At 41.8% G+C, this 27,363-nt stretch overlaps 1 protein-coding gene across 1 annotated transcript in view; it reads left to right on the forward strand.

Annotated features, from left to right (window-relative positions):
* Znf609 (zinc finger protein 609) overlaps positions 1-27,363 on the forward strand; it is a 152,966-nt gene that overhangs the window by 89,816 nt on the left and 35,787 nt on the right. The window contains 1 exon segment of the mRNA XM_028866506.2: positions 21,842-22,067. Within this exon segment, the coding sequence (XP_028722339.1) occupies positions 21,842-22,067 (226 nt within the window).

Genomic DNA, 27,363 nt, shown 5'->3' on the forward strand with positions numbered 1-27,363 from the left:
TCTTTCCTTTTTGACCTTTTTCCTCTATGAGTTATCGCTTCCTGTTGTTTTCTAGAAAAAATTCCAGAAGGAAAATACTTTGCTGTTTATTCAGTATTTTAGGAGGCAGTGTGTAGAATAGAGGATAGCGGAGTTATAAGAAGTATTTCTTTGTTTAGAGCAGTTGAAGGAAATAAGTTCATCTTCCACCGCAGTTGTTGCAATCTCAGTCTTGTCTGAACATTTCAGTGTCCTGAGGTCAAGGAAGATAACTTAATTTCATTTTTTCTTAGTTTTGAATTGTGAAATATGTCCTATACTGCTTCACCAATTATTTGGTATTATCAACTTAATTTTTTTCCATTATGATGTGTACACAGTACTTTCTTAAATATGACCAAGAAGAGTATGGTTAATGACAATGTGAGCATCTATGCTGTTACATACTTACACTAGCTACTTTTATGTCAACTTGACACAAGCTGGAGTCATTTGGGAAGAGGGACTCTCAGTTGAGAAAATGCCTCCATATGACTGGCCTATAGGCAAGTCTGTAGGGTATTTTTGTAATCAGTGATTAATGTGAGAGGGTCCACCATTGTGGTGGTACCATGCCTGGAAGGTGGTCCTGGGTGCTATAAGAAATCAGACTGAGCCAGGTGGCATTGGCACACGCCTTTAATCCCAGTACTTAGGAGTCAGAGTTCGAGGCCAACCTGATCTACAAAGCAAGTTCCAAGACAGCCGGGGCTACAAAGAAACCCTGTCTTGAAAAACTTTAAAGGGGGGTGGGGAGGTCCAGACTGAGCAAGCCAGTAAGTACACTACTCCATAGCCTCTGCATCAGCTCCTACCTCACTTTTACTTTTATTTACTCGAACCAATCCAGTTTGGTGGCTAGAAATCATAGAATCTCTTTCAAGACCTGAATAAGACTTATAAATGAAAATCAAAGAGGAGGAGATCTTTAGAACAAGGCTGTGGGATACTAGAAATATAAAAATCACTTAAAAATAAACCATCTTAGTATTCATAGGTTGAAAGATACTGTAGATGTAATGTAGATGTAATTCTAAACTGTCTTATTAAATAAGAAACACAGAGCCAAAGAAAGAGTTAAAAGCCCAGAGATCAGAGCAGTAGCCTCGAGCTAAGACCACCTTATCTTACCACTCGCTTCTCATTTTCAGTGTTTTGTTTTTTATACTAAAAATACTTGTCTGAATGTAGAAGCTACTATTTTAATGGATGCACTTGTAATAAAGCCCAAGTTAATAGAACTGCTGTTGAGGAGAGCTGTCCCCTGACACTCATACCAGTTTGAATTGAGCAAGATTAAAATTTAATACAATGTTAAACTGTTCTCAATGTCTCGAGATTGTAACCCTGGCAATTAAGCAGACTGAGGCAGGAGGATTGAGAGGTTTTTTGGGTTTTTCTTTGTTTTGTTTGTTTGGTTTTTTGAGGGTTGCAGATTGAGTTCAAGGCTATCCTAGGTAATTTACTAAATCTAATCTCAAAGTAAATATTAAGAACGGAACTAGGGATGTAACTCAGTGGAAGATTACTTGCCTGGCATACATAAGGACTGAAGTTTACTCCCTAATATCATAATCAATCAGTTAGTCATCAATCAATAAAGTTTACAGAGAATATAGTACTCATGTTTTACTAATCTCATAAAGAAATCAAGGCAGGGCCTGGAGAGATGGCTTAGTCATTAGAGATTAGTCCTTGGGGCTGGAGAGATGACTTAGAAGTTAAGAGCACTGGCTTCTCTTTCAGAGACCCTAAGTTCAATTCCCAGCAAGCACATGGTGGCTCACAACCATCTATGATGAGATCTGGTGCCCTTTTCTGATGTACAGGCAAAGATGCAGACAGAACATTGTATACATAATAAATAAATAAATCTTTAAAACAAAAGAGTTTTTTTAAAAAATGTTTAAGAGAGAGAGAGAGAGAGAGAGAGAGAGAGAGAGAGAGAGAGAGAGAGAGAGAGAGAGAATAGGCCTAAATGCTGGACAAGAAATTAGGGCAAAGAGAGCAAGAATCAGCTCTTTCCTTCTCCCATGTGGGTTCTGGGGAGCAAACTCAGGTCATCAGGCTTGGCAGCAATTCCTTTACCACTGAGCTCACTCACGGCCTCTAATTTCCAACTCTTTCTCAGCATGGTAGCACATGCTTGTAATCTCAACACTTAGGCAAGAGGATTGCTGAGAGTTCCAGGCCAGTCAGGAGTATGTAGTAAGACTGTGTCAAAAACATCAAAGTTAATTCATCCCAACACCTGACCTGTTCTTAGCCTGAATTTGGTGCTGATAGCTGACTTCCATGCCACGCAACAGTACTAAATGTTTTTTATATTTTTCATTTAATTTTTTAAAATTATTTATTTTTGTTTTATGTGCATTGATGTTTTGCCTGGCATGTCTGTGTGAGGGTGACAGCTCCCTTGGAACTGGAGTTTATAGACAGTTGTGTGCTGCCATGTGGAAGTTGAGAATTGAACCCTGGTCCTCTGGCAGAGCAGCCTCTAAAGTTTCTGTTCTTTTCAATTTGTTTTGTTTTTTGAGGCAGGGTCTCACTATGTAGCTTTGGCTGTCTTGGAATTCCCTATGTAGACCAGGCTGGTCTCAAACTCACAGAGATCCACCTGTCTCCCGAGTGCTGGAATTAAAGGCATGCGCCACTGTACCCAGCTTAGTTTCTCTTAGTATCAATCATATCCATTCCCTCTACTCTTTTCTAAAATGTTACAGTTCAAGAGCATAGTTTTATGTGAGATTTTCCTTTCTGTAGGGTTAAATTTATAAATAAACTGGTTTTTAAATTTTCATACTGAAAATAGACTCATACCCTGATATATTGTAGGGATTTGGCAAGAAAAGCTAGCCTTTCGGAAAGCTCTTGATGATATTCACAGTTAGTGTCACAGACAAGTGACAGTGAAAACTGAGACTAATGGTGCTGGTGTAAAATTAGGTGTGGTCTGTCAGGCCTCATGGTGCAAGCCTGTTATCCTCGCTAGTCTGGAAGCCAAAGTAGGAATGTCACAAGTTCAAGGCCAGCCTGGGCAACTTAGCAGGCCCTGTGCCAATTTAAAAAAAAAAAAAAATGAAAAAAATAAAAACAGAGTGAGCTGTGGCATATTTCTAGTTTGCTAGAAAATGGAAGGACTAAGTTTGGGCTGATCTCAGGAGAAGATGGAGAGGAACAAAAATACTACATATGGCCCCATTTAACTTACAAACTTAAATCCTTCCTAGCTGCCAACTACTTGCTGTTTAGAAATACCAAACTCTACTGGTGGTGGTGGTGGTGGTCTACATTTTAATCCCAGCATTGCCCAGCAGTCAGAGGCAGGTGGATCTCTAAGTTCAAGGCCAGCCTGGTCTATAGAGTGAGTTCCAGGACAGCCACGGATACACAGAGAAACCCTGTCTTGAAAACAAAACAAAAACAACTCCTGCCAGACATGATGGCTCACACCTACAATCCCAACACTGTGATAGGAGGATTGCTGAGAATGCCAGGCCAGCCAGGGCCGCCCGGCATGACCCTGCCTCAGAAAAGGAAGTTGGGAGAAAGGATCAATCTACTTGTATGCAAGGAAATCTATACTTTCATTGGTCTGACTTTGCAGGGACTCTGACTCTGTTCAGTATGTACATTTTAGAGCCTTAACTGAACATTATCTATGAAGTGACACAGGTCGTGCATATGACCTCCTCGGGTCTCCATGTGTGCATGTGTCTGTTTGGGATACTGTCAGCCTAGGAAATGAGTCCAGAACCATTGTAGACCTGCTTCAGCGAAGGTAAGCCATAGTTGTCAATGTCAGTTTCCATGTGACAGCCCGACAAACTGCAAAATACATAGGTTTGGAGAAAGATGTGATGAGGTTACGTCTGCTAGCTAAAGGGAAATAATGCAAGTTATTAGCCCTATTCTCTCTCCTGTAAAAGCCAAGTAAATCTTATGAGGGGCCTCTCAGAGGGACAGAGCCAGTTCTCTCTTTAAATAACTCAAGACAACTTGACATGTTTGTCAGTAGAGGGAACAAAGGCACTGTGTGCTCAGAGAAAGGACTTTGTCTCTCTCTCTCTCTCTCTCTCTCTCTCTCTCTCTCTCTGTGTGTGTGTGTGTGTGTGTGTGTGTGTGTGTGTGTGTGTGTGTGTAGATGTGGAGATCAGAGGCAGCCTCAGGTGTCAGCCCCCTTCTTCCACTTCGCTTGAGACTGGATGGATCTCCGCTGGTTTTCCACTGTGGACACCAGGCTAGCTTCCCTCAATTCTCCTATTTCACCCTTCCATCATCTAGAGAGAGGTGCTTGCTTTACAGCTTTACCCAACCCTGTCCGGCTTTGACATGGCTTCTAAGGATCCAACTAAGGTCATCATGCTTATATAGCCAGCCCTTTATCCACTGAGCCGTCTCCCAGCCCTTGTGTGGAATGGCAGTCAGTAGAAAATTGACCCTAGTTGTCTTAGTTAGGGTTTTTATTGCTGTGAAGAGACATCATGACTATAGCAACTCTTATAAATGAAAACATTTAATTGAGGGGGCTCGATTACAATTTCAGAGGTTCAGTTCATTATCATTATGGAGGGCAGCATGGCGGCATGCAGGCAGATGTGATGCTGGAGCTGAGAATCTTACATCTTGACTCAGAGACAACAGCAAGTCTGTCACTCTGAGGGAAGCTTGAGCAAGAGACCTACCTCAAAGCCTGCCCCTACAGTGACATGCTTCCTCCAACAAGGCCACACCTCCTAATAGTGCCATTCCCTTTGGGGGCCATTTTCTTTCAAACCATCACACTAGTATTATAGTAGCTCAAATTTTCCTAAGAACTTGGATAAACTATCTATCTGTATACCCATTACAGTATTTTTTAAAAGATTTATTTATTTATTATGTATATACAGTATTCAGTTTTGCATGTATCCCTGCAGGCCAGAAGAGGGAGCTAGATCTCATCACAGATGGTTGTGAGCCACCATGTGGTGGCTGAGAATTGAACTCAGGACCTCTGGAAGAACAGCCAGTGCTCTTAACCTCTGAGCCATCTCTCCAGCCCCCATCACAGTATTTTTATGGTTGAAAAATAATAAGCCACTTGAATGAATGAATAACATTTGATTAGCTGCATTGTTGGTTTTATGACGTTTGTTTGTAAGTCTGTCTGTGGATACACGTGCGTGTGTAGACGTCTGATGACAGCTTGAATAAGCTGATTCTCTCCTTCCCCGGATTTCAGCTCAGGTCATTCAACTCAGGCTTGTGTTGAGCACTTTTACCCACTGAGCCATCTTGCTGATCCTGGTTGTTTGTTTTGAGATACAGTCACATAAGATAACTCAAACTAGCTTGGAACTTGTAGTCCTGCTTCCTTAGTCCCCCAAGCACTAAAATTACAGAGGCAAGCCACCATATCCATTTTGACTAATTGTTTTAATGTTGCCCATTCTCTGCGCCTCCTGAGAGTCAGCAGACACATTTTACCCTGGGTGTGTCTAATAGGAAGTGGAACATGGACCTTCTACACATGCTAAGTTCTTTCCTGTCTTAGAGGTTCGGGTAGACTGTTCTGCTTATTGTCTGCCCTGTGGTTCTTCGTGTGACTGGCACTTCCTCATCTTGGGTCTCAGTTTAAATCCTGCTTCTTCAGAGATACCATCCCTGGCTGTCTTACGTAGCTCCCACAGGTTCCTTATCCTCCCTCCCTTCCTCATTCTTTGTTTAGGGGGATTTGAGCGATTTAATATATAGTCCCAGCTGACTTGGAATTCACAGTCCTCCTGCATCAGCCTGGAATCACAGTGGTAAGACGAATGCCTAGCTCTGGTAGTTTCAATTTCTATGTATTTACTGGTCTCTTCCAGTGCATGATATAAAAGCTTTCCAGGGAAAGAACTCAGTAATTGTTTGATCAATGATCAAACACTTATATCCAGGTTTTGAAAAACGCTGAGGTTTGGGATCCTCCTATCTCTCCTGACAGTACACATAGCATGAGTAGTGAAGAGAGGAGGCACTTACCTACAATGCTGCTGGGTCTCAGGCAGCTCTGAGTTAATATTTTATTATCTCTAGTCTTCAGCTTGTCAAGTCTTGTTTTTCCTCTTCTCTGTGGCTTGTCACCCTCCCACTTGACTCTGACTCAGATTCTTCACACTAAAAGGATGTATCAGAGAAGTGAGGTGTCCCTGAGAGCAGGGAGGAAGGATGGAATGACAAGAGCCACCAGAAATCTCTTTCAGAACTCTAATCACTGCAAGGTCACAGTTTAAAGTCTAGAATGAGAGGGACTTGAGTGCCTCTTGTTCTTGCTCAGTGCCCTCAGTTGGAGTGCTTAGCTGGCAGGCAGACACCTTTTCCTCCTCAGATACTGTCAGAGCAACATGAAGGTCAGGCAGAGAGAGACAAATGAGAGCAGCTCGGGGAAAGAGGTTACCACGGTAACAAGCAGGCATGCCTGCTATTTGGAAGCAGGCCTAATCTTTCTCCTCCTTCTCAGTGCTGGAAGATGGGTATTGTGTAGCTGACCTGCATCCTTGGGGTGGGAACCATAATCCCTTTCTGACAGTTCCTAGTGACATTGGAATGAGCTGCTTTGCATTTTAATTTGATAAACAGCAGCCATGGTTTTCTCAGAAGTGCTAGAAACACGGCTTTTTCTGGCTCTGTTCCAGGCAGAATTCTGGTTGCCACAGAGAGGAGTTTAGAATTGCTATTTCTCAATAAAGATTTTGGATATTTGCATATTTGTGAAATATGCCCGTTGGTTCAGGACTAGAATCAGACTTAGGCAGGTTGTTCTTGGGCTATAAATACATATATTTGCATTTTGAAGACCACTGTGGATCATGCCTTTAATCCCAGCACTCAGGAGGCAGAGTCATTCAGAGCTCTGTGAGTTCGAGGCCAGCCTGGTCTACATGGTTAGTTAGTTCAGGACAATGTAGAGAGTCCTTGTCTCAACAAACAAACAAAAAGACCACTGAGATACTGTCCTGCCACCCAGCAGGCATGCAGTAGATATTTATATTCTCTGACCTCAGATTGATGCTCTGTGCACGACACACACACACACACACACACACACACACACACACACACACCCTGAGTTGTTGTTGTTGTTGTTTTCGAGACAAGGTTTCTCTGTAGCTTTGGAGCCTGTCCTGGAACTCACTTTGTAGACCAGGCTGGCCTCAAACTCACAGAGATCTGCCTGCCTCTCTGCCTCCCTAGTGCTGGGATTAAAGGCATGTGCCACCTCACCTGGCCCTTACGAGTGTGCCCCATCTTCTCTTTTCCTGCCTTCACATTTCTTATTACCTTAGTTCCTTTTTCTTGTAATAAAACATACATAAACCTCCTTTTCCTCTCAAAAATAGATTTTAAACAAGAACAATAAATTTCAATGTAATAATAATAATAACAACAACAAAATACAAAAAAAAAACCCAGAAACTAAAATCACCTAGGATCTCATTACTCAAAATAAACTAGAATATCCTTTTAGACCTCCATTTTTGATGATTATATAAGAATTATACTCCTGTAGTGATCAATTTAACATCACTGGACTGCTCCACACTGTGTTAAAACCTTTTATCTTTTTAGTCACTTAAAAAAATAGGTTGTGGTTACCTGTCCTTTACAGTAGAGATTTTTATTTGATGAACACTTAGATTGTTTCTGTTGTTGCTGATGAACACTTAGATTGTTGCTTTGTTTCTATTCAGCTATAAAATAACAGCATTGAAAAGATGGGCATGGTGGCACATTCCTATAATTGCAGCACCTGGAAGGTAGAATCAGGAGGACTTTAAAGTCATCCTTGTCTGCATATTGAGTTCCAGGCCAGCTTGGGCTGTATGTGACTGTATTGAAATGATCTGTGTATCATAAATCTTTGTGTATCTGTCCTGTCGTCTCACAGGGAGAGGGTGGGGGGCTGTTTAGACAGGATCTCACTGTGTAGCCTATTTGCCTTGAACCCAGGGCCCTCCTCTCTCTGCCTTCTAAGTGCTGAGCTTACAGGTATGCCCCATGATACCTGATCTCTCTTGGTGGTTTGGTAATGGTGGTAGTGGTGGTGGTAGTGATTTATTTATCCGTTTTGTTTTGGTTTCAGGTTTGGCCTGGAACTCATTTATGTAGTGGATGTTGGACCCCAAAGTTTAGGGTCTCAAGTGGGTGCCCCAAGAACCCAGACTCCAGTCCAGTTGATGCAATAGCATGAGGATTTATTTAAGCTTCTATATAGAAGGGCAATCCCACTCTTAAGAGCAAGAGCCTCATCTTACTGCAGCCACATGGGGGTTTTTAAAGGAAAAACCCACAAAAGCCATAAGATTACAATTCCATACAATTTCGTTTCACAAGCTCGTGGTCTGGGTACAGAGTGATCACAGAGGGGGTACAGTTATGTCAACAGGTACATTCTTCCTGAAACCTCAAGGGGTGTATCAGGGCAGGAGTGGAGTTTACACACAGGTCACGGTGGTCCTTCCTGGAACACCTGCAACTATCCCAGTCACAGTTGAGCACATCTCTTAACAGAAATCTTTTTACATTGTTATATGGTTGCAGGGGAGATTGAACAATGGCTAAGTCAGCCTGCTCTTGGAACTAGATTTTTAGTTTCTCATTTCCTGGTGCTTGAAGTTTCTCTTTTCCTGAGGCTTGGGGGTGTAAGCCTGAAGGGTTAGGGTCTTTCAGTGGAGAATGACTTTGAACCCTAATCCTCCTTCTGCCTCCCAAGTGCTGGAGTTACAATCATGTACTGCCAAACTTGTCTTAATTTTTTTTTTAAACAAGATTAATTTGCTTTACTAGAGAAGTACCAAATAGCAAGTGTCCTCTTAGACAGAATACTTAAAGTTTTGATTGAGTTGAAGTCTCTTAAGTCTAGATTAATCATAGTGGAAAATTTACAATTTGCACTCAAAATCAGTGATCTTGTGTCTAAGGTACTAGGTGGAAGAGTACCAGAAAACCACAGCCAGCCAGCTGTCCACATTTTCAGATGTGTAGGCCATAAGGCTAGCATTGACAAGAACTAGAAGCCTAGATTGTGAGCTGTTTACATTTTCCTTCCTGCACATAGCTAGGTTTCTGTGGAATAGAATGGCATAATGGAAAAGAGAATATGCTCAAAATTAAGGTATTCTTTGGCTCATATTCTGGCCTTGTGAATTAATAACTCGGTATTTATAAGCATTTCATTTCTTGGTGTGTGTGTGATGTCTGTGGGGGTCTGCCACATTTAGGTCAAAGTGGACATTGAATCCCCTGACGTTGGAGTTACAGGCATTTGTGAGCCACACAATATGTGTGTGGGAACTGAACTTGATTCCCTGGAAGAGCAACAAGCACTTTTACCATCTTTCCAATCCCTAACAAGCATTTCGTTTGACTTTCTCTCTTCTGACATTGCTATCATCTATTTCATAGGACATTATGAACTACATAAGGTAATATATATGCACAGTCTGCATACAGAAGTCTAGTGTTCTTACACCTATCATGATTTTTTTTTTAATCTGGTACTGATGACTTTAGGGACTTAACTTCTACAACTAGAACTTCTCTGTTTAACACTGGCCCGTTTTATTATTTTTCTTTGCCTCTTCCTCTTTCTCCCTTTCTTCTACCTTTTCCTTTTCTTCCCATTCATCTCCATGGTGCTAGGAAACCAACCCAGGACTTCGTGCAGCTAGGCAAGTATACCGGCTCTGAGCTAAACTGCCAGTGCCAGCTCCTCTTCTCGTCTTTAAACCCTGTCTTCTCTTAGTTCTTGTGACACCCATCAATTTTGGTTCTTCTTCTTTTTTTTTTTTTTTTAATTCCTGAATGGGTTCTGGAACCAAATGGCCTGAATTTGAATCCCAGCTTGATTGTTTGATGAGTCTCTTTACTGTGTTAGTGAGCGTACTCTTGATGTATCATATACCCAAGAAAAAGAAAACGTTCACCTAAGGAAAATGTTGCTTTGGCACATTGCTTTAGATATTTCTGCCCATGATCCTTTGCTCTAGTTGATTTTGAGCCTATAATGAGACAGTACATCTTAGTGAAGAGGATTTAAAAGAGGGGATCTGCTCAAAAGATCCTAAAGTGAAAAGCAGAAAGAAAGAAATTACCTTTGAAAACATAATTCCCAGTGGCATTAAGATCTCCTTCACAGCTGGGCAGTGGTGGTTCACGCCTTTAATCCCAGCACTCTGTGAAAGGCAGATCTCTGTGAGTTCAAGGCCAACTTGGTCTACAGGGTGAGTTCCAGGACAGCCAGTGCTACACAGAGAAACCTTGTCTTGGGGGGGACGGACGGACGGACGGACACAAACATCTACTTCACAGTTTGCACCTACACTTTCCAATAGTGCCAAATGGAACCAAACCTTTAGCAGCTACTTACTCCACCCAGCCTTAGCATATTCATGGTGTGTGTGTGTGTGTGTGTGTGTGTGTGTGTGTATACACGTGTGTACATATGTGCGTACATACTCATCTGCAGTGCATATGTGGAGGATTGAGGCAACTTCTGAGTTCATTTCTCTCTTTCTTCCATGTGCCCTAAACATATATTCATGTTTAAAAGCAGATGCAGGGCTGGAGGTGCAGCTCATTTGATAGAGTGCTTGCTTAGCATGCACACAGCCTTGGGTTCAGTACCAGCACCACATAAACCAGACATAGTGGCACGCACCTGTAATCCCAGCACTCAGGAGCGGAAGCACGAGGATCAAAAGTTGGAAGTTATCTTTAGCTACATAGTGAATTTGAGGCCATCCTGGACTACATGAGATCTGGCCTTTAAAAGTAACTGCCCCAGGCTTCAAGGAATAAATGACATGTATGTAAAGTGCTTTCACAAGTGTTTGCATGCCCACTTTATAATAAGCAGTAAACTTTGCTTTGGTCACCGTGGTTATTGTCAATTTCAGACTTTCTCATAGTCTTTCTTTCTGGACTTATTCCTTCAACATTGCTGTTCTCTTCCCTGTTTTCTGTTCTCTGTGTGTGATTAATATCTGTAGCCAGTCAGTAGTGGCACACGACTTTAATCCCAGCACTTGGGAGGTAGAGGCAAGCAAATCTCTTGAGTTTGAGGCCAGCCCGGCCTATAGAGTGAATTCCAGGATAGTTAAGGATACACAAAGAAACCCTGTCTCAAAAAGTGTGTGTGTGTGTGTGTGCACGTGCATGTGTATGCCTTCCTGCCTGCCTGTCTGTGGCTATCTCACCCAAGCTAGCGTGGAGCTTTTATTATCTACTGTCTCACTTGTCTCTTAAGTTCCTGACATGTACATCCAGCTACTTACACTTCCTCGCTGATTCTGTCCAAGTAATGAATTTGTTGTCCATGCTACTGATGCTGTTGTCTTCTTGCATGCCCAGTTTGTGGTAATGACACCGGAAAGCTTAAAACCAGCCCAGATGTTTCTTACCTCCTGGACATCGAGTTAATCACTGGATATTTATTCTGCTTCTAATCTGTAACTTTTCACTAAAACTACCTCTGCCTCCGTTCAGGTTGTCATTTCTTCCTTGGAGTGTTATAGTGGGCTTCTAATTGGTATCCTTGCCTTTCATTCATCTTCTTGAAAATATAGTAAAAAGGGGGGAAAAAGTCTGTGCTGGAGACCAAACCCAGGGTGATATACATGCTAGCCACGTGCTCTACCGCTGAGCCTTATCTCCAGCCCTCGCACAGTAAAAGTTTAAAAACATAATGGATCCTGTTACTTTCCTGATTATCATTTCGCATTGACTCTACCCTGCTAGAAATTTCCCACTCTTCTCTCCAGTTCTCCTGACAAATTACTGTTGCTTGCTCTGAGACCATGTATTTGGTATTACATCCAACCAAAGTAACCTAATTTTCCTGATCTTTTTGTTGAATTTGCCCCTTAAGATTAAGCTGAAGGGCTTGCCTAGAAAGTACATTGCCCTGGGTTTAATACCCAGTACTGCAAAAGTAAAAAGAAAAATTAAAATGATGCAGCTAAAATGTTGCCTGCCCTCTGTTCCAGATAGATACAAGTGATTGTGTCCTCTGTTTAGGGACCTCATTTGCATCTACTACATTCCTTTAAGGACTTGTTCATAATTGTTTTATCACCTGTGACCTAGAGGCAATAATCATAGTGCATTCATCATTTACTATACTGTAGTACTTATATCATCATAAATATTTAATGATGTTGAATAAAGAGAGGGATCCAGGAAAAGAATGGAGAGGAATAAAATTTAGTTCTAAGCAAGGCATGCTAGACGCCTTCATCTTTCCACCTCCTTTTATCCCACTAGAGTTATTAGATTAGTGTGCCTTGATTTTTATCAAGGTACTGGGGAGGGAGCTTATAGAAAGAATACCAGATGTTTGATACTAGAGTGGAGGTGGTGTGTCACAAGAATGCCTTTAGTCCAGTCTTGTTCCACGTGTTTATTCTAATGTAAGTCACTAACTAAAAAATACTGTGAACTTATGGATGATCTAGTGGTCCAGTCTTCAGCAGTGATAGAAAGTGGCTGAAGCTAGTTTAAACTATCAGGATTTTGTACATTCTAAGAAATGGGCTTTACTAGCTTCAAGTAAAAGCTCAAATGTCATCCGGTTTCTGCCATAGCTGTGTCCCTGTTCTGCTTTGCCTTAGGCTAGCTTTCTTTTTTCTTTTTTTCATTCTTTATTAAGGTTTTTATTATCTTTATGTGTATGGGTGTTTTGCCTGTGTACATATCTTTGCATCATGTGTGTGACTGGTGCCCATGGAGGCTAGAAGAGGACATCAGATACCCTGGACTGGAGTTAAAGATAGTTGTTAGTAGCCATGTGGATTCTGGGAAGTGAACCTGAGTCCTGTGCAAGAGCAGTTAGTGCTCTTTCCCTCCAGCCCAGGAGAGATTTCTTTATAGGCTAGGTAAAGTGGCCTCAAGAAGCTAAAGATATTAGTGTTTATATCTCAAGATACCAAAGGAAAAAATAGTCTAGAGCTGGAGAATCTATTCCATACAGTTAGGTATACCTGGGCCTGCTCCTGAGGTGGAGTGTGGTCATGGGGTGCACTTGCTGCCGAAAAGAGAAATGCCTTTTCAGGAAGGGAAAGAAAGCCAAGCCTGAGCCAGGCATAGCTTTGCAGACTTGTGATCCTACTGCCGGGAAGATGGAGGCATGAGGAGAATGCATTTGCGGTCAACTAGGGCTTCCTGAGACCTTGTCTAAAATAAAGAAAGAAAATGTATGAGCCTGCAAGATGACTTACTGGATAAAGGCATTTACTGTCAAACCTGACAACCTGAATTTAATCCCTGGAACCCACATTATGGAAGGAGAAAACTGACTCCTGCAAGTTGGTCTCTGACCTCTATACATTATGATAAGCACAAGCACACGCTCTCCTTCACACAATAAACAATTTTAAAATGAAGAAGAAAATGTTTAATTTTTAATTTTAAAATGAAGAAGAAAAAAATTAAAGTTCTATCTGAACCACTGTAAATACTGGAGATGCTATCTGACCACTGAATATCTGAAAGACTTCATAGTGCCACAAGAACCCTAGAAAGATGTGCTTAACAAGACATTGTTATTACTGTTATTATTGGTTAGTGTTGAACTTTGTGTATACTGGTACTGTCTACAAAGCATTTCATCTTCAGTTAATCACGATGATGATGATGATGATGATGATGATGAAGAAGAAGAAGAAGAAGAAGAAGAAGAAGAAGAAATACACCTTAATGTTTTATTTTATAGAAGATATAATGTATATGATATACATTATATAGCAAAGCATGCCCATAGTCCCAGCTTCCAGCTTCTTGGAGGAGTGAGACAAGAGGATCATTTGAGCCCAAGCATTCAGCCTGGACTCCATTGAAAGAGAAGCTCTATATCTTAGGGAAAAGAAGGGACCAAGAGAGGGAAGGAAGGTAGTTGTAGTATAATGAGTCTGTGACTACCCAGCTATTTAGTAATACAGTTGAGATTTCTACCAGTCTATTGTGGTGGTATTGTGTTCCCCAAAATATTGTGTACTCTAATAAATTTATCTGGGGTCAGAGAACAGACAGCCACTAGATACAAAGGCTAGAAAATGGTGGCACTCACACCTTTAATCCTAGCATTCCAGAGGCAGAAATCCCTCTGGATCTCTGTGAGTTCAAGGCCACATTGGAAATAGCCAAGCATGGTGACACACGCCTTTAATCCCAGAAAGCCAGCCTTTAATCCCAGGGAGTGGTGGTAGAAAGCAAAAAGATATATAAGGCATGAGGACCAGAAACTAGAAGCATTTGTCTGGTTAAGCATTTGGCTGGTTAGGCATTTTGGCTGGTTAAGCTTTCAGGCTTTCGAGCAGCAGTTCAGCTGAGAGCCATTGGGATGAGGACACAGAAGCCTCCAGTCTGAGGAGACAAGACCAGGTGAGGATCAGGCGAGGTGAGATAGCTGTGGCTTGTTCTGTCTCTCTGACCTTCCAGTATTCACCCCAATAACTGGCCTTGGGTTTGATTTTATTAATAAGAACTTTTAAGATTCCTGCTACAGTCTATCCTTTAGTTTACGACAATTTTTCTGTTGCTTGTAATAAAAATACCATGACCCAAGTATCTTATATAGGAAGTTTGTTTTGGATGATGGTTCCAGAGGAGAAAATGCCTATCATGTCAGGGAGCAAGGCGGTAAACAGCAGGCATTGCAGCAGGAAGAGGATGCTGAGAGCCCATATCTCACCCACAAGCACAATGCAGAGAGAGCAAATAGAAGTGGAATGAGACTATAGACACTCAGAGCCTGCCTACCCCAGTGACATACTCCTGCAGCAAAGTCACACTTCACAATCCCTCCAGAAAACAGTGCCACCACCTGGGGACAAAGTGTTTAAGTGCCTGAGCTTGGGGGACATTCTCATTCAAAGTACTACAACAATTATATATAATTTGTGCTACATGAAATTCTGTCTCAAACAAACATGTTTTTATTGCATGCCTTTGTGTGGGAGAAGAGCCATAGCACATGTGTGGAGGAGTCAGAGGACAATTGAGGGAGTTGATTCTCCGATTCTCCCTCCACTATGTAGAGCTATGTAGAGCCTGAGGATTGTCAAACACAGTTCATCAGCTTGGCAGTAAGTACCTTTACCTGCTGAGCCGTCTCAAGGGCCCTCTGTGTATTTTTTATTTTTAAAAAAGTACAGAAACAGCCTGGCAGTAGTAGTGCACGCCTTTAATCCCACCAGGGAGGCAGAGGCATTCGAATCTCAGTGAATTCAAGGCCAGCCTGGTCTACAAGTTCCAGGACAGTCAGGAATGTTACACAGAGAAACCTTGTCTCAAAAAAACCAAGGGGATAAAAAAGGACAGAAACTTGAAAAACATGGCTAATGAGAAGTTTGAGAAGCTGGACATAGTGGTACTACCACAACTGTACTCCCAGCACTAGGAAGATAGTATCAGGAGGCTCAGCTCAAGGTGGAGCCCAGCCTAGTCTGTATCATGAGTTAGAGACCAGCTAGAATTACGTAGTGAGAACCTGACCTTTAAAAGGGGAAAAAAAATTAACCCATTCTATACAATAGTTGTCATACCACTTGAAGTTTTAGCTCTATACTTTTAGCTTATAAATGCCAGTGGTGTCTCATGATTAGTTAAGGGCTCATTTAAAAGTGTATTTTAGTTTATGACTTCTGATTTCAGGCAAGTCTTATTTATCCTTGGCAGTTGCCAAATAAATGGGCACTAGAGAAGATGACTTCCCTTCCTCTGTCAGTTTTGTCTGTTGTTTGTTTGTTTGGGTTTGTTGAGAGCAGGTCTCAGTGGTCAAGGGGGTGCAGAGGCTAGAATTTGCTAAGGATAACTTTGGGCTTTAATCCTCTGGCTCTGCCTCCCATGTACTGGAATTACAGATCTGTACCATTATGCCCAGCCTTAACATCCTAATTCCAAACAGTCTTGTCTGATTATTATGAATAAATCTGAGCATCTATCCTTTCTTGCTTGAATAAAAAGGGTTTTCTTATAGCTACTGAAGTTGGCCAGTATAACTATCTGCCTTTAAAAAAAAAAGGTTTATGTTTAATCTTTAATTATGTGTATGTGTGAATGTCTGTATGAGAGTACAAATGTCTGCAGAAACCAGACATCAGATTCCTTGGAGCTGGAGTTAAAGGTAGTTGTGATATCAGTGCTAGGAACTAAACTTAAGTTCTCTGCAAGAGCAGTATACTATGAGCATGAAGGTGTGAAATTCACATTGTGACGGGCGAAAAGAAGAAGGTCCATCTCAAATACTTCTTTAGAACATTTTCTACCCCAAAACTATGCTGCAGCCTTGAACAATTTTCTCCATCCATGCTTCTCATGTGGAAGTTGGTTGAAGTCAGTGTATAATTACTTTTTGTGGGAAGATGATGACTTTGGGCTTTCCATGTTATTCTCTCTGTCCCGGTTTCTGAGCCATCTGCCTGTCAGCACCAGGAACCTTAGTGGATGTTATTAAACTAATATGGAAAAGTGAACTAAAAAGAAGTATCATCAAAAGATACAAGAAATGAACTTTAGGAAACTTCAGATTTGTTCTTGAAATTCTTGGTCTCTTTTCAGGCTCTTGCTTGTTTTGTTGTTTGCCTAGCCATTTAGCTGGAGCCTGGGGAGGCATGGTAACATGTTCTAGCACTTCAGAGACCCGACTTACGTTTAGTGATTAAGACATATGATGGGGGCTGGAGAGATGGCTCAGAGGTTAAGAACACTGGCTGTTCTTCCAGAGGTCCTGAGTTCAATTCCCAGCACCCATATGGTAGCTCACAACCATCTGTAATGAGATCTGGCTCCCTCTTCTGGCCTGCAGGGATACATGCAAACAGAACACTGTATACATAATAAATAAATAAGTCTTTTAAAAAAAAATATGATGATCTTAACTTTTTATATCTCTACTCCCTATTTTCCCTGTTATTGCCAATCTCTTGACAATCTCTGTTTTGGGGTCTTAGCTATATGAAAAGATAGCAAGGGAGTCATTTTCTGATTTTTATTCTCTCTTGGAGAGTGATAAATGAAGCATAAATATGAAATACTGTCAAGCCATCTAAATTGTTTGTTTTTGTTTTTCAAGACAGTGTTTCTCTGTGTAATCCTGGAACTTGCTCTGTACACCAGTCTAGCCTCAAACTTACAGAAATCTGCCTGACTCTGCCCTTGAATGCTGGGACTAAAAGCATGACCCACCACCACCCGGAGACATCTAGATTGTTAGATGCATATCACAGTGCTACTTATAATGCATTATGGCCTAATGTAGATTCCAAGTGTACCCAAATGATAATTAACAGAGCTGGTATTATAATTAAATACTGTGATTCTCTGTGATCATTCTTTAGATTTCTCTTGGAAAGGAAGAAGAACTTTATAAAGCCACAGGTGGATTTCTTCATTTTCCCATCCTCAAACTTCCCTTCTAATTAAATGCATAATGAAGTAAAGCCATCTTCCATAGCGATCCAGAGCTCTGCTTAGTCACTGACCTGTAAGGGTAGTTTTGGTGTATATGTGCTAGTGAAGTCCTGAGGTACAATCGCTGGAGATGTAGCTCAATCTGCCAATGCAGGAGGCCCTGGTTCAATCCTCAGTACTTCATAAAACAAGGCACAGTGACACCTACTTGCAATCCCAACACTAGGAAGTAGAGGCAGGAGAATCAGAAATTCAAGGTCATCCTCAGCCACATACTAATTTCAAGACTAGAATTCTCAAAAGAAAAAATCTTTGGAAGCTGGTGGTGGCTTATTCATATAATTTCAGCATTATGGAGGGTGAAAAATTAGGCAGGTGGATTGTGATAAATTCAAGGCCAACCTGAATTACACAGCAAATGCTGTGATAGCCTGGAGCAGAGTGAGATTTTATCTCATACCACTGAAAGAATAATAGGAAATTAATAATAATAATAATAATTTAATAAATAAATAAATTATTAGCCAGGCATGGTGGCGCACGCCTTTAATCCCAGCACTTGGGAGGCAGAGGCAGGCAGATCTCTGTGAGTTTGTGGCCAGCCTGGTCTCCAAAGTGAGTTCCATGACAGCCAGTGCTGTTACATAGGGAAACCCTGTCTCAAAAAAAAAAAAAAAAAATCCTAGGGTACAGAAGTTCAGCTAACATTTTTGTTGAACTGTTCAATAGCAAAGTTTCATATGATATACTGCTCAGAAGCATCAGTGGCCATTTACATCTTACATTGATGTTTTCTGTATTTCTCGGTGCAGATCTAGAGCATACGAACTAGTATGTCTTTCTGGGATAGGAGAGAGCAAGAGCAGATGTCTTTCTGGTGACTTCCTGTGCCTGATGGTGCTGTTTCAGTTGTGGAATGGATGGTCAACAGAACATGTGCAAACAAGGCTATCTACAAGTTCACAGAAGGTTTTTTTGTTGTTTGTTTGGGGAGGTTTGTTGATTTTTTTTTTGTTTGTTTGGCTTTCTTTGAGATGGGGAAGTGTTGAGACAGGGTTTACTACAAACTCCTTTGTAGCCCAGATTTTCTCATAAAAAGAACAGAGGTGTTGGCAGTGGTGGCGCACACCTTTAATCCCAGCACTCAGGAGGCAGAGGCAGGTGAATCTCTGTGAGTTCAAGGCCAGCCTGGTCTACAGATAGCCAGAGCCTGAACTCTAAGAAACCCTTTCTCAGAAAACAAAACAAGAACAGAGACACAGAAGTAGCTGGAAGGAAGATGGTCTGTATATTTTGTCTCTGACTTTTCTAGTAGTACCTCTCAAAGGCTTTTTTTTTTTCTTTTCTGTTTTTAACCATGTTTCTGAAAGAGATAAAGGTTAGAGCGAGATTCCAGCACTGTAAAGCAGTAGTAGGCTAATGTCCTCCTCTATTTCTCTCTCTCTCTCTCTCTCTCTCTCTCTCTCTCTCTCTCTCTCTCTCCTCCCCCTCCCCTCCCTCTCCCTCTCCTTCCCTCTTCCTCCCTCTCTCTCTTTTTTTTCTTAAGACAGGCTCTTTAACTGAACCCGTAGTTTTCCATTTTGACTAGCATGGCCGACCAGTAAGCCCTCAGGACCCATCTGTCTCCACTTCCCATTACTGGAGTGAAAGACACACCCCCACACCCAGCTTTTTTCTGGGTGCTGGGGATCTGAACTCAGGTCCTCATGTTTACGCTGTGCCCACTGAGCCAGTTCCCCAGACCCTCTGTATGAAGTTTGTTGTTGTTATTGTTTTTTAATAGAGACAAAGTCTCATTGTACAGCCTTGGCTGGCCTGGAACTTACAGAGATCTGCCTGCCTCCACCTCCAGAGTAATTAATTATAGGCATACATCATCATGCCTGGCTTGTGTGGAAAGTTTAAAGGGTCTTTCAAGGGCCTACCACATCATAAAAAGAAATTACAAATTTGTGACTTTCAAGAGAGCAGAGCAGAAGACTCATCATACAACTTGTATTTCCATTTCATTTCTATGGGGAAAAAAGTGTTGGTGTGTGTATGAATAGAAAGATATGAATAGCTTTTTTTGCTGGGGCGGGGTGGCTCTCCAGGGACCAGAATTAGTCAAAGAATCAATGCATGAACATTCTTTGAACTCTGGAAGTTTTGATCTGCAGTAGTGGTAACTTTCTAAACCAAGAAATCAGAGCCAGCTACAAAATAAATGAAGGCAGTATCTTTAACAGCTTTAAGACTGATTTTTTTTTTTTTTTTTATCCAAGTCTAGGAAGGTGTATGTAGGGGAGAGATAGTTTATATGCAGAGTGGTCATGAAATAACATCCCCAAACCAGAATTCATCACAGAGCTGTCCAGCAGCTTGAACTGTGGCTGTGTGTGTGCTCTTTCCAAAGGTCTCCATTTAAAGACCATATTCAGCATTCTTGTTAGTGTGATCTCTTGATAGAATTCATCACCAGATGTAAGCCAGCTGAAAGTCTTTCATAAGGGAAAGGAACCAAATCCATAACTAATTTTCCAGGCTTGCTGATTAATGTCTTGTGTTCAGTTTATATGTATATGAAGTACTTTTTTTTTTTTTTTTTTTTTTTTTTTTTTGAGACAGGGTTTCTCTGTGTAGCACTGGCTGTCCTGGAACTCACTCTGTAGACCAGGCTGGCTTCAAACTCAGATCTGCCTGCCTTTGCCTCCTGAGTGCTGGGATTAAAGGTGTGCACCACCACCACCACCACCACCACCACCACCACCACCACCAACACCCGGCTATGTATTAAGTACATTTTATGTGCAGGATACTGAGTTAGGATTTGAGCATTATAGACTCACCATTGGTAATTTGTCAACTTGATATATGCTAGTATTCAAACAGTAAGGAAGGCCTGGATAGGTTCAGTAGTTAGAGTGCATGCTGCTCTTGTAGAGGGCTAGAGTCAGGTTCCCAGAACAGATTGAGTGGCTCAGAACTACCTATAACTCTAGCTCCAGAAGAATCTGACACCCTCTTCTGTCCTCCAAGGGCACCCACAAACAAACTCAAACACATACTTAAAAATGAAGTAAGGAGGGATTTGAGGTTTACTCAATAGTAAAGCTAGTTAGTAAGCACAAAGCCTTAGGTTTGGTCCGAAGCTCTAAGGGAAAAATAATATTAAAGAAAGAGGCTAGAGAGGTGGCTCGGCAGTTAAAAGCACTCACTTGCTCTTGCAGAGGTCTGGAGCTTGTTTCCCAGCAGTCACAGGGTGACTCATACCATCCATAACTCCAGTTCCAGGAGATCTGACCCTCTGCTAGCCTCTGTGGGCAACACACACACACACACACACACACACACACACACACACACACACACACACACACACACTGCATGTACATACGAAGTAGATTACTAGTGTTCAACTGTTTTGTGTGTGCATAATCAGTTGTATCTTCACACTGGTATAGACTGGCTTCTGCATGATAGTAGCACCTCTATGTCCTATAGACAAATTTGATGTTAGTGTCCTACTTAAAGATGCTCTGCTCATTAACCAATCACTGCTACTTTGAGGTTCCGAAATCCCCATCAGATTGCTCCCAGCCCTCTTATAACTTGTAAGTTTTCTCCCTAAAGTTGTATCAAACCTTCTAAGATTCTTGAGAATCATAGCTTCCCTAAATCTGGATTCTCTTTATCCCTAGCCTAGAGTCATTGATTTTAACCTGATAGGTTGCCCGGTGCTAGCAGGAAGTATAACGGTGTCAGTAATGCTCGCCTCAGAAGCTGGGAAATAGAAGTCTGTTTATCGTTTTGTTTTGTCTGGTTTTGGTTTTTTTTGTGTAGTTGCAGTCCGGAACTCAGGATCTGCCTGCCTAGGAGGTAGAGGCCAAGCAGATTTTTGTGAGTTTGAAGTGGTCCTGGTCTACATAGATAGTTCCAGGCCAACCAAAGCTACCTAGGTGAGGGGGTGTGGGGGACGACACATGCAGGCAGGAGGATTAGTGTGAATTCAAAGCCAGCCTAGGCTACAGAGACTCTCAAATAAAAGAAAGTAGTGCCAGACATGGTAACACATGTGTAATATCATTATTTATGAGGAGTTCAAGGGCATCCTTTGCTAGCTACATAGGGAGTTTGAGGCCAACCTGGGTCATATTGGACCCTTTTTCAAACAAAAGTAAGTAAATAAATAAATGAGATGAAAATATAGCTTCTAGCCTATGATGTTGTCCTCTAAATCACAGATTTATAGTGGTATTATGAGCTAGAACTTGAGAGGAAGAAACAAGTCTTATATTCAGAGCACCTACACTCTGGCAGCAAAATATGTGGGGTCAGATTAAATACAGAAAACAGTATGTCCTCTAATGGTCTTCCTGTGTCTCAGCTAGCACTTTCTCTTTTCTCACAGATGGAGTCCCCCGTCTCCACCCCAGCGGTGCTGCCGCTGCACCTTTTAGTGCCAGTGGTCAATAATGACATCTCATCTCCCTGTGAGCAGATCATGGTCCGTACCCGATCAGTTGGAGTCAATACCTGTGATGTGGCTCTAGCTACAGAGCCTGAGTGCTTAGGCCCCTGTGAACCTGGAACCAGCGTCAACCTTGAAGGCATCGTGTGGCAGGAAACAGAAGACGGTAAGTCCATCCCTTCTCAATTGCTTCTGCAAAGGAGCCCGTAGAGGCTTACTGTTGGAAATATTGCCAAGCAAAAATAGAAACATTGCCAAGCACTTATAAGAGAAGTCAGTGTCTGCATCCTCTTGGCAGTACCCACACAAAGGGTAGTAGCATACTTTTTAGCACGCTTTACCATTCCTAGAGATGATTTGTTTGTTGTTGTTCTGGCAATTGGAAGTTGGCAAATGTTCTAGCCCTGTGCACATCCTTAGCTCCAGTGACAGCGTCTTAGATTATTTCCCTTTTATAGCTCGTAAACAATCATTTAATAAATACTTGCTGTGTCATTTAAACTATATCTGTACTCTATACCCTCCCTTAATTTTCCTATGGGGATTTAGATTACAGGTGGAATTGTCAGTCAGACTTTAAGAGAACACAATAATAAAAGCGCAGTTGAGGAAATCAACTTGTTTGTTTTGTTTTTAAATGTGTGTTGATGTTTTGCCTGCATGTATGTGAGGGTGTTGGATCCCCTGGAACTGGAGTTAGAAAAAGATTTGAACTGCCAAGTGGTTGCTGGGAATTGAAACTGGGCCCTCGGAAGAGCAGCCATTGCTCTTAACCACTGAGTCATCTCTACAACCTCCCCGTACCCCCTTAAGACAAGGTCTCATTATGTAGCTCTGGCTGGCCTGGAACTGCCTAGACCAGACTGCCTCTGAATACATAGCGATTCACCTGCCTCTACTTCTGTTGGGACTAAAATCATCCACCACCACAAATTGCTTGGTCTTGATTTTTTAAACATGGTCTCATGTGGCCCTTGCTGACCTCAAACTTGATATGTAGCTAATGATGACTTTGAATTCTTGATCCTTCCTGCCTCCAGTTCTCAATAACTGGGATTACAGAAGTGCATTACCATATCTGACACTCTTAAATTGACTTAATGTTAGCACAGTGAATTTCAAATTCTCCCCCACCCCCTTTTTCTTAATACCTGGAGTTACAGCCAACTCCTTCCTCCCACTGGTTGCCTCACTGCCCAGCCACCTACACACTTGATGTTTCTTTCCCTTAGTGCGTATAGTCTGTATGGGCCCAGTCAGTAGGATCAGGTTCATGTAGTCTTGTTTGGGGCTTTCACTAAGCAGCTGGCTTGCTATAAGCTGTGGCTGCCCAAGGCTGCCATGCAGACTTCTTGTATGTTTCGTTTGCCCTGGAGAACAGAAACGCCTCTGTTTTGGAATTTCTCAAACCTAAACAAAAAGGAATGGGAGTACAAAGATACTTAACCAGTCACTTCAGATCCTTGGTAACATTTAGTGGCACTTTGAGTGCAAGAATCAAGTTTTCATCAAAGCATCAGTGGTTGGAGAATGCAGGTGTCGGGAGTCCCAGTGTGTCTCCGCACCAGTACCCAGACTTTGAAGGAGTCTTCACTCTGCATTTAGAGACCAATAGGAGCCCCGCTAATTATCTCTGATATTATAGAACTAACTTGTTAGTCTGCATTTCATTCTGGCCATTCTCTCAGCAGTCTGTTCTCATAGTATTTTTGTTGTCATTCAGAATTATTGAAAATTCTCCATGCAGTAGATGCTAATGTATTTCAGGTAAAAAAGATACTCTGGATATGTATTTACAGTGTGTATTCTGGAAATAACAAAATTAGATGTTTAATTTTTAATTTGTAAGGCTGAGAAAATGGCTCAGGAGTTAAGAGCACTGGTTGCTCTTCTAGAGGACCCAAGTTTGATTCCCAGTACCCACATGGCAGCTTACTACAGCCTTCTGTAACTCCAGTTCCAGGGAATCCCTATTTTGGCCTCCTTGGTTTCCAGACACACACGTAGTGCAGATATATATGAAGGCAAAATATCCATACACATAAAATAAACTTTGAAAAAATAAAGTATAAAAAGATGCCTGTAGCAGACAAATTTTGTTGGGGTGACAAATGTGTTTGGATAACAATATCTTTTTAATTTTAATTTTATTTTAGGTATATGGGTATTTTGCCTGCATGTATGTCTGTATATCACATGTATATAGTACCCATGGAGTCCAGAAGAGGGCATGGGGTCCCCTGGAACTGGCCACTAAGGAAGTCCCTCAGTATATTGAAAAATACATCATTTCCTGCTTATATGTTCTACTTTTCTTTGTGGTGATGACTTTTCTCTATGGACAAAATATGAACCTGGGCTGGAGAGGTGACTCAGCGCTTAAGAGCACTGGCTCCTTTTCCAGAGGTCCTGAGTTCAGTTGACAGCAACCACATGGTGACTCACAACCATCTAATGGGATTGGATGTCATCTTCTGTCTGAATCCCTCTTCTGTTCTGCAGGCACACATGCAAATAGAGTGTTCATATATATAAAATACATAAATAAATAAATAAATCTTAAAAATATATGAGCCTGGGGGCTGGAGAGATGGCTTAGCAGTTAAGAATACTGACTGCTGTTTCAGAAGACCCAATTTTGGTTCACAACACCCAGTTAGACGACTTACAAATACCTATAACTAGCTCCAGGGATCTGATGCCCTCTTCTGGCCTCCATGGGCACCTGCATACATGTGGCATACTAACGTACAGACACACACATAAATTTAAAAAAATATATTTTTTTAAAATAGGAACCTGAGAAAATCTTTTCAAGAGTGTGAAACAAGCCCTGTCACTCTCCCAACAATGATGAATATTTTTTTCTTTGAGGATGTCTGCGTTCTGTCCCTGCCATGGGGGTTTACTTTTGCAAGGCTGGAGATACAACCTAGGGCCTTTTACATGCTGTGCAAACACTAAACCACTGAGCTATATCCTTACTCTGCTGTCTGTATTTTGTTTGTTTTATTTGTGTGTATCATGTGGTGTGTGTGTGTGTATATCTGTAAGTAGTGCGTGCATATGTGTGCAGGTGTGCACGTGTGCTACATGTGCAGAGGCCAGAACAGGGACATCTTCATGTCTTTTCTTCTTTTATTGTCTTACTGCCTTGAGGTAAGGCATCTCCCATACCAGAAGCTCAGTTATTTTCAAGGTTGGCTGGCCAGTGAACTCTTAGGTCCATCCCATCCCCGTCCCATCGTCGCCCCCCCCCCCACCCCCGCTGGAGTGACAGGCCTACACAGCCATGTCCACCTCTTTTTGTTTTTGAAGTAAGGAGTTCTATAGTCTGAGTTGGCTTCAGACTCACTATATATCTGTCCAGCCAAGGATGAACTTGAATATCTGCTCCTCCTGTTTCCACCACCCAAGTAAAAAAATAATTGTTTGAGGAGGCTGGAGAGATGGTTAAGTGATCAAGAGTACTTGCTGTACCGTGAGAACAAGTTCAAATCATAGAACCAGCACCAGGAACCCCACAGATACCTCCAACTCCGAGAGAAGAGATCTGATCCCCTTTCCTGGCCTTTTCAGTCACCTGTGCACATAGCATACACATGGACATAGGCTTGCACATGTAAACACATACATACACAGATAAAAATCTTAAATAATTGTATGACCAAAAAGAAGCAAAAGCAAAAGCCAAGTGTGGTGACTTTGCCTATAATTTCATCATTCTGTAGGCTGGGACAGTAGGACAGCTAGCTCAGGACCAGCCTGGGACAGACATTGTAATCCTCCCGCCTCTGCCTCCCAGGCGTTGAGACTGGGCGTGTGTCAGCATGCTGAGCTATCTAGAATGATTTCTTTGCATCTGAGTTACTTTGAAGACAGCAAGGCTGACACTACATAAGAATTCCAGAAGGTGCTATGGGTCATCCTTTTTTGGACAGCAGTCCTAAGCAGAGGTGGTGTGGTGAAAGGCGCATGGGAGTGAAAATTTAGAGACTTCTGGGTTTCTACCACTATTGTTGTGACCCTTGATTAGTTACTTTCTCCTAGCTGTCACCAAATAATAAGAGGCAGCCTAACTGGCGAGAGGGGGGCGGGGTGTTACAGTTTGAAAAGGGATATAGTCAGTCATGGTCCGGAAGCCATGACGGCAGGATCATGAGGCCGTTGGTCACCTTGTGTCTGTGTCAAGAAGCAGACAGCACACAGGAAGCAGGGTCAAGATGTGAAAAGCCAAGGCTCACCCTTCCTCTAGCAAGACTCCGTCTCCTGAAAGTTCCACAGCCTTCCAAACTGGCACCACCAGCTAGGGCCCCAGTGGTGAGATGCATGAGCCGGTGGATGCCATTTCACCCTCCAGCTGCAACAGGATTTTGGAAAAGGTTGTCAACTCCTAGCCTTAATGTTAATTCATACCATATTTTTGAATTTTACCTTCTAACTGTTAGCTATACCAAAAAGAACTCAAGAATAATTTATTATATTTACCCAGATTGGTATTCCAAGAGTCCGTCCACTGTTCACTTCTCCCTGAAGAAGATTTGGTAATTCTAGAGCCAGTCTGCTGCTATTCTGTGAAAATAAGTGTTTTGCTTGTGTGTATGTATGTGGACCACATACATGGTGCCTGTGGAGGTCAGAAGAAGGTTTTTAGATCCCCTGTTGTGAAGATTATAAGCTCCATGTGGTACTAGGTCCTGAATCTGGGTTCTCCGCAAGAGCAACAAGTGCTCCGAACACTTGAGCCTATCTCCACCTCCCATTCTGACCGTTGTAGTTAGCACTCCCAGTCCTTTGAATTTATATGTCATAACAAAACCTCCAGCTATCTTCAAAGATAGTGTATTCGCAGAAACATAAGTATGAAGAAACCGCAGAGGCAGACATGAGGATATGGCATGTTGAGTAGGCAGCCCCTTGCTGGCTCTGTTACCTCCCCAGCTGCCTCTCAGACAGCTTGTGGATGATTTGTGTGTTGTATTCTTTTGTAATTTTTTATTTGAAAATTTTGCTGTTAGGGGGAAAAAAACCCTGCTTCGATAAGCATGTATGTATTTAGATTAATCCTCCCACCTCATGTAGAAATTACTCTTACAATATCTTTGGAATTACTCTGGTCTTCATTTACCAGACTATCCATTAAAAAAAATAAGTTATAATCCATAAAAAAATAATAAATTATAATGCCCCACAGCCATGTTTCTGAACCCAGGGTACAACTCTTCTGCATGCCAGTGAGTATGAAAATCCACAGTAACCCTGATCTGACTTCCAAAATGAAATTCTCATGTATGGTATATATTCAGTTTTCCACGTGTGTTGTAGTACAGTACAAATATTTCTGAACCAAAGTTATAGAAAATTGTGTTCCAGAACATATGCTATTTTTAGTTAGCTCTTTGGTCTTGGGTAAATTAGTTTCTGTTTCTATATTTCCGATTTACAAAAAAAAAAAAAAAAAA

The sequence above is a fragment of the Peromyscus leucopus genome, chromosome 7, assembly GCF_004664715.2.
Source record: "Peromyscus leucopus breed LL Stock chromosome 7, UCI_PerLeu_2.1, whole genome shotgun sequence".
Taxonomy (NCBI): Eukaryota; Metazoa; Chordata; class Mammalia; order Rodentia; family Cricetidae; genus Peromyscus; species Peromyscus leucopus.